The 13155-nt window shown below is 38.9% G+C and overlaps 1 protein-coding gene across 1 annotated transcript in view; it reads left to right on the top strand.

Annotated features, from left to right (window-relative positions):
- The window catches only part of Septin1 (Septin 1), a 51584-nt gene that overhangs the window by 21319 nt on the left and 17110 nt on the right, over nt 1–13155 (top strand). Inside the window, exon 4 of the mRNA XM_072536933.1 lies at nt 11596–11800. Coding sequence (XP_072393034.1) covers nt 11596–11800 — 205 coding nt within the window. The remainder of the gene's footprint in view (nt 1–11595; nt 11801–13155) is intronic.

Below are 13155 nucleotides of genomic sequence, written 5' to 3'. Positions count from 1 at the left end.
CTGGAATCCGAACTTTTAAATAAAGATTTTTTTGTGGTTTTTTGTCAACGTGACATTTAATAAGCTGAGGTGCAACAAAAACAATATTTCATCATGAACTTGGTCTGATTTGTTGGATTCTTGTTGATCTTCTAGAATCACACTCAATCTTTCTGATAATTCTCAGTCTTTGTCGTCTTTCTAGATTCTAATATTGGAGTTATTAATTTGTTGGGCTTTACTCTGTCAAAATGCTTTTTTTGATTATCTATAAAGCACGTGTACCTATATTCTCTGAAATCGTACTTATACAGCAAACAGGGCCTCTTGTGGTACCAGAGCGCCATGTAACACGAATTGTTCCTCGCATTTTGTATACAGGGTGGCTGGACAAAAACGAAACAGAGGCATTATCAGGTTATTACGACAGCATTTTTGATAAACACAGCGACAGGTAAATTTTTGATTAAAAAGGAGACACATTTTTCCGGTATTTTTGATTATTTTACTTTGAGCCCTAAGCCAGAGTGAAAATCACTCCAAATATTTTAGCAATGGGAGTCAACAAGATATTCTTTTAAAGCCCACGCAATTCCCTGTACATTAGTCTTAAAACTTTTAAATTTGGTCCAAAATTCTATTATTTTTTTTTAAAACACTTTAAATTATATTTACCTGCTTAATTAGTTGATTTCGTACGCCAATGGTTTAGATTTTAATTTTTTTCTTCGCATAGCTTTTGCTTTTTTTATCACGTTTGTCATATTAAGTAAATGATATGATAAACTTATAACTAATGTGAAATTAGAGGATGATTCTCTTGTGGATATCAGTTTTTTTTACACAAAACCACATCAACCGCGCAGGGTTATTAGTGGATATAACAAATACACGAAATATTACATTAAATAAAATTGAAGAGAAAAGAATTTTTGGTGAGAACTGTCTTGAGATCATCATCTGTGAATCCGTGGAATCTTCTTTTTTCCTTGAATTGAGGACATTCAAGCAGGATGTGTTTCACAGTCAGTGGGTTAGAGAGCAGCTGGAGCAGATAGGTAGTGGTTCTTTTGTTATTAGGTATTTGTGTATTAAGGCAGTATGGCCAATTCTTAAACGATTAATATTGACTTGTTTCTTCTGTTTAAAGGAGTCTCCAGGACATCAGTTATTTTTGGGCAAATTACATTTAATTTAGTACCTAATTTTTCCCAATAATTTTGTCAAGTATTAATACAGTGGATTTTAACCAGGTTTATTAGATCGGTGTACGGATATGTCTTTAATTTTGCAGGCTGTTTTGAGTTCGTAAGCATTAATTTGTAGTATTTAAAAATGTATTACCATTTATTATTTATTATTACAACCAAAGGCAGTTGTCTGTTTTGGAGTTAAAACAATTCAGGAGGCTGGGAATATAATTAATAAAAAACTGAAAAGCCCGCCGTTAATGAACCTAGTGAAATTGCAGTATTAGGACATGTAGATTCCATTTTATATACGCGGCAAATAGCACATGTATCTGGAATCTACCAAAACAACGTATAAGCCATTTTAAAGAAGAATAAATGTCATCCATATAAAATACACTTAGTGCAGGAACTTACTGAAGAAGATTGTGACCGTCGCATCGTTTACAGTTTTGTGAAATAATTGGTGAGCGAGCACGGACCGATTCAGTTTCGGTTTAATTATTTTCAGCGGATGGCTTGCATAAATATAACAGGTGCCATGAAAACAACACCAACAATGGAGTTGATCATTGGCATCACGCCTCTAGACAGATATGTCAAAGAGGTGGCGCTGGTGACAATGATGCGACTGCGCTCAGCTGGTGCAAACCTTGATGTAGGAATAGGACAATTGAGAACTCGTTTCTGGCGGGGAGAGCTAGATGCGGTACTCCTGCTACAGGCAGGCTGCGACTCAATTAAACCAAAGTTTATCTTTGACAAACCCTACAAAATCGAAACAAGACAGTTTCGTGGCAAACGTGGCAAAAGTCTATTACATATACACTGATGGCTCCAAAATGGAAGATGGCTCAAGATGCGGGATATACTCCAGATCACTGAACCTAAGAATAAAGTGGGGTATTGGCAAAAATGCCAGCGTAGTTCAGACAAAACTGGCTGGTGTCTCAGTAGTCGCAAAAGTGATAACCTAAAAAGGTATATCCGGGAAAACTATAATAATCTGCACAGATAGCAAACAAGCGCTACTAGCCTTGAATAGACCACGTGTCACATCAGGGTTAGTAATGGAGTGTCACGAGTCACTAACTCAAGCTTCGGATGGTAATACCATCATCCTGAGGTGGCTTAAAGGACACGATAGGAATAAAGGCAACCGCATTGCTGACCAATTGGCTAGGAAGGCGGCAGGCCTATGACTCTTAGGACCTGGGGATCTTTTTGGTTTGTCAACTACAACAATCGCGGAAATTGTCAAATGTCACTCCCATACGCAAGCCGTAAAAAGATGGGAAGCAGGACAAGGATGTAGACTTGCCAGTTTTGGTTTAATTATTTTTTTCTCCGATACTTTTTCCACTTCTTTCATAAATGGAACTGTAAATCGTCGCAATTGCCGTTATTTGTCTGCTTAAAACCCCAGGATTTTCCACGAGTTGCATTCATACCCAGCAACCGCAAAAATTAAATATATGGACTGGTATTTTTAGTGATCGTCTGATGGGACCATTTTTTTTTCTGGCAATTTGACTGGCGAAATGTATTAACAATTACTGAAACACGTGATTAATCCTTCCTTGACTGATATTATTAAAAATGATCAACATTTAATGAAGATCATTTGCGTTTTCAACAGGACGGTGCTCCTCCGCATTATGCTTTACTTGTTCGTCAACATTTGGACCAAAATTTTCCACGGCATTGAATTAAGTGGCAAGCATCGAATGGCCTTCTTGGTCAGCAGATTTGTCTCCACTGGATTTTTTTGTGGGGACACCTAAAAAGTAAAACAATAGAACACCACCCGTATCTAAGAAGATTTACGTCACCGAATTGTCAACGAATGCCTACGAATTACTACGAGCAAATGCTTTGTAATTGTCATCAGATGCCACCAATCACGCATCTCGATGTTCATCGCCCTTCCTTCTGGAACATATAATTAAATTTGATTGGTTGAGAAATGAAAGGGTTTCATATAAAAGTTAATTTATCTTTAAATATGGGACATTTTTGGATCTCAAGTTAGTAGTGTCAGTAGTGTACAACTCATGGTTTTACCCGTGTAGGGTAGCTCCCTAGAGCACTTTGCTCGAAGGGCTCTGTTTCTTTCTAAGACTCTGAAGCTGAGTTTTTTTCTTCTTAGAAAGAATGTGTTTTATTTCCACCACCTAATAAAACCACAATGGCATTGTCTCTTCAAGATAATGCCACAATAAGAGCGTACCGGCCAACTACGCAATATAACACCATATTGCGCAATAGTTGGACAAATTAATAAACATGGAAACTTGCACCAAGTTGCAATCAGGTTTTTCATACGTTTATTAATTACACCGGAGACGACATGGCGCCCAACCTTCAACGAACTCTACCACGACTCCGAGATGTTAGAGTTCTCATGCTCCGCGATCGAAAATCGCAAAAGTTCCAACACGACGCCTGCATCAAAACCACTCAAGAAAACAGCGGGGAGAAGCATCGGATGTTAGTACACCACACTAACATGCCGATATCCACCTTCTGCAGCCCTGAAACCGTCGATGTGCCACATCTCCGACGAGCCAGCCTACTTGATGCTAAGTACCTGATGCAATGGATGTCTCCGCAGTGGCCAGTCACTGCCTGCCCTACCATTATGTGGTCCAGAGCACCACGGAGGCTCAGGCAAACTCACCGGTGACATGCAGAGGGGAAATGTACAGCTAGAGAGGACGAAGCCGCCGTAGAGGAGCACGTCGCCGAGGATGGACCTGCAGATGCTGTCCACAACACCGACCACCGCCTGTGAGTGTTTTTGTGCAGTGTAAGTGCGCGCTACGCGAGTGTACGCGAGTGTAGTGAGTGTTAGAGGACTTGTAAGTAATTTGACAATATAGACATATTCATTTTGATATATTTCATCTTATATTTGATATATTTTATGCATTTTTTTTCTTTCCTATATGTGTATTGTAAAAAAATTGTTTTCTTAAGTTTTTTAATAAAATCATCTTTTTTTATCAGCCTCAGAGTCTCCAAAGCAGGGGGGATGTCATCAGATGCCACCAATCACGCATCTCGATGTTCATCGCCCTTCCTTCTGGAACATATAATTAAATTTGATTGGTTGAGAAATGAAAGGGTTTCATATAAAAGTTAATTTATCTTTAAATATGGGACATTTTCGGATCTCAAGTTAGTAGTGTCAGTAGTGTACAACTCATGGTTTTACCCGTGTAGGGTAGCTCCCTAGAGCACTTTGCTCGAAGGGCTCTGTTTCTTTCTAAGACTCTGAAGCTGAGTTTTTTTCTTCTTAGAAAGAATGTGTTTTATTTCCACCACCTAATAAAACCACAATGGCATTGTCTCTTCAAGATAATGCCACAATAAGAGCGTACCGGCCAACTACGCAATATAACACCATATTGCGCAATAGTTGGACAAATTAATAAACATGGAAACTTGCACCAAGTTGCAATCAGGTTTTTCATACGTTTATTAATTACACCGGAGACGACATAATATGGAAAACCGTTTCGAACAAACCTTTATCCTTGTATGGACTCCGGAGGTTATTTGATCAACTAAGAAATAAGTAACGAACTAAAAATATTATTTTAAAATGTATTTTTTTTATAAATCAAATATAGTGTTGTGAATTTATTAAAAGGTTCAATATTTATAACACTTACGGATTTAATTTATTTCTTTATTTATATTAACTTATCTGACAATAATTTATTATATCCGGACGTACAAATTCGCGAGCGCGGGTCTTGAGTATTAACCGTCTCTCCATATAAAAATGTTGTATTTATATACGAAATCCTGATATACTGGAATAGTCGAGAACATCAAGTTGGAGAATTCACCATAATTTGAATCTAGACTTCCACCGAAATTTCTACAATAAAACAGAATAATTAGTCATAAAAGTTAGGCCAGTATATTTATCGTAACATTGCCCCCCTCTTAAAAGATGGTTCCTCCTGGAACCTTGTCGGGACTGGAACCGGAACTGTATGCTGGTATCGGCAACTGGACCCTCTTTTACAACTTCCAGTTGTATAAAAATGACAAGGGACGGTTTTCTCTCCGCACCAGTAACTATGCGGATTGCAACAGACTAACACCTGGACTTCGGTGTCTTTAAAGATCTCCTCCACCATATTTCGGATAACCCTCCAATCTAATTGGCGGCACTCCAACTTTGGCATGGCTAACTTTTGCACGTCGGACTCTAGTACGTGCTCTCTCAATTGAAGTAAGGCTTCCCATACATCTCGGTAGGTAGGTTGGTCACGGGCAGTGTCTTTTGTTACCAGGTAGAAAAGGTAACGTGATGCATCTTGGAGTTTCAAGGTTTTACCGGGAGCTGGCACCTGGCATTGAAGTTCTGCAACTCGACCAAACTTCCTTCGAAAGACGGATGCCAACCCTGGTGCGTCTTTGATACTGGCCGGGATGGTAAGGGCCAGCGAGCAGTCATCGGGGAGCGCGAGTAGATCTTGCTTTTCTTCAGTGGTAACACCATGTCTTGCTTTACCGGTACCTCCATAGGCACCCATGAATTCCTCAAACGTGAGGTCAAACACATCTTGGACTTGGTTTACTTCCACTTCTTCATCTACGTCGTGGTCACCTTCGAAAGATGCCAACCGGTTATGGTGTACTATCATCGGCTTTCCCCTCGGAATCTTGCTTATTCGGTAGATGACATCGTTGATCTTCTCCATGATGAGGTATGGACCTTCCCAAAACTGCTGCAGTTTGGGAGAACAACCTATTCGCTTCTTGGGATTATACAGCCATACTTTGTCGTTCTTTTTAAAGCAACCCTTTTCGGCTTGTGTATCGTACCGTTTCTTCATTCGGTCGCTAGCGATCTGAAGGTGGGAACGGACCAACTCATGTACATCGTCCATTCTTCTTCGTAATTCGATCACATAATCTTCACCTGCTACATCTTCTCCAGGTCGACACCCAAATTCTAGATCACAAGGTAGTCGCATTTCGCGTCCGAATAGGACTTTGGCTGGTGTCTGGCCTGTTGATTCGTTAACAGCAGATCTGTAGGCCATTGTGAAGAACGGAAGGTATTGGTCCCAGTCTCGCTGATGATCGGACACCATCTTTGTCAAATACTTGCCAACTGTCCTATTCATTCGTTCTACCATACCATCCGATTGCGGATGATACGCGGTAGTTCTTGTTTTCTTCATGCCTAGTCTATCACATATTCCTTGGAATAGATCACTTTCGAAGTTCCTGCCTTGATCACTATGGATCTCCAAAGGCACTCCAAATCGGCTGATATATTCTTGGATCAACTTATCTGCAACGGTGGCGGCCTTCTGGTCTGGAAGTGCGTAAATCTCGACCCACTTAGTGAAGTAATCCATTACTACCAACATGTACTTGCCCCCATTTTCACTTTCTGGAAATGGCCCTGCAATGTCCAAAGCTATTCTTTCAAACGGGCTTCCAACATTATATTGTCTCATAGGAGCTCTCCTTTTCCGGTGAGGCCCGTTACTCGTAGCACAAATAGTACATTTCTTACACCAGTCTTTTACGTCGTCGGAACTGTTCATCCAATAAAACCGTTCCCGAATTCGCTGAAGGGTTTTCCTTACACCAAAATGCCCTCCCGATGGACTGTCGTGTAACTGACGAAGTACTTCGGCTATTCTGCTCTTTGGGATCACCAACTGTCTTCTCTTCTCTGAACCGTCATCATTTTCCAGGACTCGTTTAAGCAAGCCATCTTCGATGATAAATGAGTCCCACTGGGCCCAATACGTCTTAACTACTGAGCATAGGTTTGATATTTCCTGCCAAGGTGGTCGACGGTTTTCCTCTTTCCATTTTCGGATTTTCTGTATAACTGGATCTCTCTCTTGTTCTTCCCTTATCTTAGTAGGCGTCCAGTCGTCGTTGACAATCGTCGTTCTTAGCACTGCTGCTTCCTTGGATTCCGTTTTGTTGCAGTGGGGACACTCTGCTGGGCATGGCCTTCTGGAAAGAGAATCAGCGTTTCTGTGGCTAACTCCGGCTCGGTGCTCAATCTTAAAATCGTATTCTTGGAGTCGTTCGATCCACCTGGCTATCTGACCCTCTGGATTCTTAAACTGCATCAACCACTTAAGGGCGGCATGGTCGGTTCGGATTAGAAACTTTCTGCCATAGAGGTATTGATAGAAGTGCTCTACTGATTTAACTACTGCTAGAAGTTCTCTCCTCGTGACGCAATAATTCCGCTCAGGTTTTGAAAGAACTTTACTAAAATATCCGAGGACTCGTTCCTGTCCTCCTTGAATCTGAGACAGCACTCCTCCAATTCCCACATTACTTGCATCTGTATCTAAGATGAACTCTCCTTCTGGCAGTGGATACCCTAAAATTGGTGCTGTTATTAAATGCTTTTTCAAGGTCTCAAAGGCATTTTGGCAGTCTGTATCCCAGCGGTAATCTCTTGCTTCCTCCGTAAGTCGCGTTAATGGCTTAGCGATATCTGCAAACTTCTTAATAAACCTCCGGTAGTAAGTACATAGTCCAAGAAAACTTCTCACTTGATGTTTGTCAGTTGGTTTTGGCCATTCCTTAATGGAATCGATTTTTCCTTTATCCACGGCCACTCCTTCTTTACTGACTATATGACCCAGATAATTGACTTTACCTTGAAATAGCTGGCACTTCTTGGGGTTTAGCATCAATTGGGCAGCTTTAAGTCGATTAAAAACGTTTTCTAAATTCCTCAAATGATCTTCGAATGTCTCCCCCAAGACGATTATGTCATCTAAATAAACCAGGCATGTTTTCCAAGATAACCCTCTCAACACATTTTCCATAAGCCTCTCAAATGTCGCAGGAGCATTACAAAGTCCAAATGGCATAACGTTGAATTGCCACAATCCAGATCCTGTGGTGAAGGCTGTCTTTTCTTTATCGACTGGGTCCATTTCTACCTGCCAGTATCCAGACTTCAAATCTAAAGTAGAAAACAATTTACTTCCAGCCAATGTGTCCAATGTGTCATCGATCCGAGGCAGAGGATAACTATCTTTCTTGGTAACGTTGTTCAGCAAACGGTAATCCACACAGAACCTCGTCGTTCCGTCTTTCTTCTTAACCAGGACCACCGGAGAGACCCATGGACTCGTAGAAGGTTCTATCACCCCGTCTTTCTTCATTTCCTGAACAATCGTTTCAGCTTCCTCTCTCTTCGCCTGTGGTAATCGTCGAGCTGTTTGACGAATTGGCTTAGCATTACCAGTATCAATTTTATGCTTAACAACGGTAGTTCTTCCCGTCTTTCCTCCTTTCGGTACGAAAATATCACGATACTGCCGCAGAAATTCCCTTAATTTTCTTTTCTCCATCTGATTTAGAGACTGTCCTGCAACTGCAACCATTTGGTCGAATTTGTCGTTGGAATTATCAGATGTTGTCGCCTGACGGATTATGGATGTCACAGGTACACAAGTTCCTACTTTTGTCTCTTTCTTTATGGTCACTGGGTAGTCGTTGACATTGATAAGTCTCACAGGAATTTCTTTAGCCGAAGTCACCAATTCCTTTCCAATTATGATTCCACGGCCAACCTCATCGTCGTGGTTCCAAGGCTCCATCATAACAGGTCTCCCTTCGTCCACAATTCCCTGTAGCCGCGCTACTATGATCGTTTCGCTTCTCGCAGGCACGACTGTATCTTCTTTAATGGCTGCTTGCACAGTGTTGTCATTATGTGGATGGAGAAATACTTCCTCGTTGCCAACTTTGATTACCTTATTCTTAAAATCCAATTGGAATCCATGCATATTCATTACGTCCATTCCTAATATAACATCCTCTTCGATGTCAGCAACTATAACAGTATGGACAAACTTTTCTGCTCCAATTCCCAATTGTACCTGGATTTCTCCATGAATGTTGGCATTTTCACCTGTAGCGGTCCGAAGTCGCAACCTCGTTGGTAACAGTTTCTTTCGGCTGTTTATAACTGTCGGGCGTATAATGGTTCTGGTCGCTCCGGTATCCACCAACAACGTATGCTTTTTACCATTTATGTCTCCATCTACATATACACTATCTTCACGACATTTCAAAGAAGCTATTAGTATAAGAGGGTCTTTGGAAAAGTTTTGGGTCGAAGCTGCTCCCCTAAAGCCGACTCGTTCTGGTTTTCCTGATGGTGAGTTTCTTGATTTTATGGTCTTCGTTTTATTGCATGTAATACTTTTCATCATATTAATGAGCTGGTCAAGTTTATCTTCATCTCCTTCCTCTTTACCAGTCCTAACTTTACTGTACCCGCCAGAGGCCTGCGTAGCTGACTCATATTCGAGGGCGGCGGATAGGACATCAACCAGCGTCTTGTGACGAGCTAATCGCAGTGTTCTCTGCATTTCATGATCACGAAGACCATCAATAAACGTTTGAACGGCCAATTTTTCCATCATGTCTTCGGGAGCTGTTGGATAAGCATATCGTGCTAATCTGGCAATATCTACCTCATATTCTTGAAGAGCCTCATCTTTCTTCTGTCTACGATTTTTAAGCTGTGACTGATATACATGCTCCAAATGTTCGTGGCCATATCGCATATTTAACCTCTTCTTCAGTTGTTCGAAATCATCGGTCTCCTCTACGGCTATGGTCTGAAGCACATCTAAGGCATCTCCTCGAAGAGCGATAGTCAGGTTTACAGCCTTTTCTTTTTCAGACCATCCATTTGCTCTTGCGGCTGATTCGAACTGTTTCATGTAGTTGTTCCATGATGATTTTCCGTCGAAAGTTGGGACTTTAACATGAATAGAACCTCCACTTCCTTCAAATTTCGGCCGTGTCTCCAACTTAAATTTCGTCTCGTCTTCTTTTATCTCCACTGTAATCGGATTGTTACCTCTCTCTGCTGTCCCTGTTTCTTCCATCTTCCTTTCCATCTCTTTAATCTTTTCTTCGAAGGCCAACTTATCGGCAGCAACTTGGTTTTTTAACGAAGATATTCTATCGTCCAGGGCAGACATCTCAGAAGTGACTTTAGAGATTTCTGAAGAGATGTTAGCAGAAACTTTGCTTTCCAGGGAAGAAATCTCGTTAGAAACTTTGCTTTCTAAAGAAGCGATGTCGCCGGAAACTTTCGAAATATCGCCAGAAACTTTGTTCTCTAATGATGCGATATCACCGGAAACTTTGGCTACATCAGAAGAAACTTTCGAAATATCGTCAGAAACTTTGTTCTCCAATTTCGAAATCGACGAGATGACAGCATCTTCAAATATATAAGTCTCTGGATCTAGACCTTCTTCTAGCAAAGCGTTCTTTAGTCGTTGGACTAACTCAGCCTTTTTTCCGGTAGAAGCTAATTCTCTGTCTTCGAGATGTCTTCTTAAATTCGTCACTGTGAGCTCATAAATCGTAGCCATTTTCACAATTTATTTTACGTATTCACTTGTATTATTATTATAAGTCTAATTTATGTTCGATCCCACTCTGACACCATTTGTTGTGAATTTATTAAAAGGTTCAATATTTATAACACTTACGGATTTAATTTATTTCTTTATTTATATTAACTTATCTGACAATAATTTATTATATCCGGACGTACAAATTCGCGAGCGCGGGTCTTGAGTATTAACCGTCTCTCCATATAAAAATGTTGTATTTATATACGAAATCCTGATATACTGGAATAGTCGAGAACATCAAGTTGGAGAATTCACCATAATTTGAATCTAGACTTCCACCGAAATTTCTACAATAAAACAGAATAATTAGTCATAAAAGTTAGGCCAGTATATTTATCGTAACAATAGTATTAAACTGAATTTAAATGTTTATAGACTAATGTATAGGAAATTTCAAAGGCTTTCGAAGCATATCCTAGGTGACCGCATTGCCAATAAAAAATGTTGGTTGATTCTTACTCTTTCTTAGGGGTCAAAGTAAAATATTCGAAATTGTCGAAAAAATGTGTTCCTGACCTGTCTCAAGGACCTTTAAAAATGTTTCATGTAAGTGGCTCATAATTAATATAATCTTCGAATTTTCAAAATTTACGTAAAAAGGTTTAGCATCATCAGGAATCAGATGTAGAAAACTTTTTATGTCATTCACCTTTGCCTCCGCCAAAGGTTTAATATTGGGTCAAAGCTGTTCCAACAATTTCTGCTTCTGAAGATATATTTTTTAAATAAATATAAGTTGTTTTCACTTTGATTGTCAAGTAATCAAGTAAAGTGATTGGCAATTAGAACTTAATAATTGAATGCCTATACATTTCTAATTTTTTGGCTTGTACGTTTTTTATAAGAATGTCGTCATCTAATTCTTATCAATATGTATCAATACGTACTTTATGTAATTTTTGCATTTTGTGTCATCGTTTGGGCTGAATTACTAAGGATGACTAATGACTCATTATTTTTAATTGCAGGTTGAAACCCTTAGATATAGAGTTTATGAAGAAGCTTCATAATAAAGTAAACATAGTTCCTGTGATTGCCAAAGCTGACGTTTTAACAAAAAAAGAAATGCAGAAATTAAAGAAAACTGTACTGGATGAAATTGCTCAAAACGGAATAAGAATATATTCCCTTCCTGAATGTGATTCGGATGAAGATGAGGAATATAAGGAACAGGTAATAGGACGCATTGAAAAAAAGCATATGTACAAGCATATTTACAAAGCCATATGTATTATTTTAACATATCGCAGATTTAAACTTCTATGGATAGTTCGCATTTGATAAAATAGATATTGTTTTAACCATCGGAATATTATTCATTTTCATGTCTTCATTCTAGTTTTCTTATTATACAGTATACTCCCTTTATAACGAACACGGTTATTACGAGGTTTCGCTTATAACGAGGTACATTAGATGTCCCGTGAAATTTCTATTAAACTATAACCCTTTATAGCGAGGTAAATTTGCTTATAACGAGAGAAAATAAGATTGAAAAACGTATTTTTTACGTTTTGGCCCGGCCGTAGCTATAAATAAATACCCTTTTTAACTGCGGGCCGCCCGCAATAAACTTCTTACAATTTATGATTCTTAGTCGGAAATGTAAAATTTATGATTCACAAGTGTCATTGTATTGGGTTGACCATTCACACCTAATAATATGGGTCCTAATAGACAAGATGTGGAAAGTGTTTTAAAGGTTGTCAGAAACTTTATCCAAGGACAAAACGCAAATGAAGAAGCATAAAACTGTTTCACATCTTTAGAAAATATGATAGATAGAATACTGGACAATTTAAAGCAGTCAAAAATGACAAAATAACTTTATACGCTTTATACATATTTACAGAATACAGATTTTTTGTTTTAACGTATATCCTTGACAGTAAAAGTAAACAACTCTTTTTTGTTTTAATGCATTTCATTGACAATAAAAGTAAACAACTTTGTTGTAAAAACGCCATTCAAACAATATTTATTAGCATCTTATATTGCTCCGAATGGCTTCACTATAGAAAGTTAATGTTTTAGAAAACTACATATTCATATGTATGCACAATATTATTGTTGTTGGATATAACGAAATCCGCTTATAACGAGGTAATTAGTCTGCCATTTCAGTTCTCGTTATAGAGGGAGTCTACTGTATTATCATATTCTCCAATTTCATCCTCTACCAAGGGTATCAATTAAATAAACGGGGAGCAATAAATACTGTTAACATTAGAGCTTTATAGACTCTCATTTTTCTTGCAGTCTCAGAAAATATACCTTATTTTGTCTATAACTCTTTTTCTCTTTCATTTTTGTACATTTAAGTAATAGTGATTTTCATTTTTGTTTATTCTAGGGTAAATATAGATAATAGTCGAAGGTTGGCAATCATCTTAGCTATTCTGATCTTAGATGCGACAGTTTTGAACAGTTCAATTGATGTATATCCATACTATTCACTTAAGTTACGCAGCTATGAGATTATTTTCCTTCCTATAGTTCTCCGGCCCTGGATCTTCCCTTGTATAATC

This window comes from Diabrotica undecimpunctata, chromosome 7, assembly GCF_040954645.1.
Source record: "Diabrotica undecimpunctata isolate CICGRU chromosome 7, icDiaUnde3, whole genome shotgun sequence".
Classification (NCBI taxonomy): Eukaryota; Metazoa; Arthropoda; class Insecta; order Coleoptera; family Chrysomelidae; genus Diabrotica; species Diabrotica undecimpunctata.
Note: the sequence above shows the minus strand (reverse complement) of the source record. Positions and strands in the feature narration are given on the sequence as shown.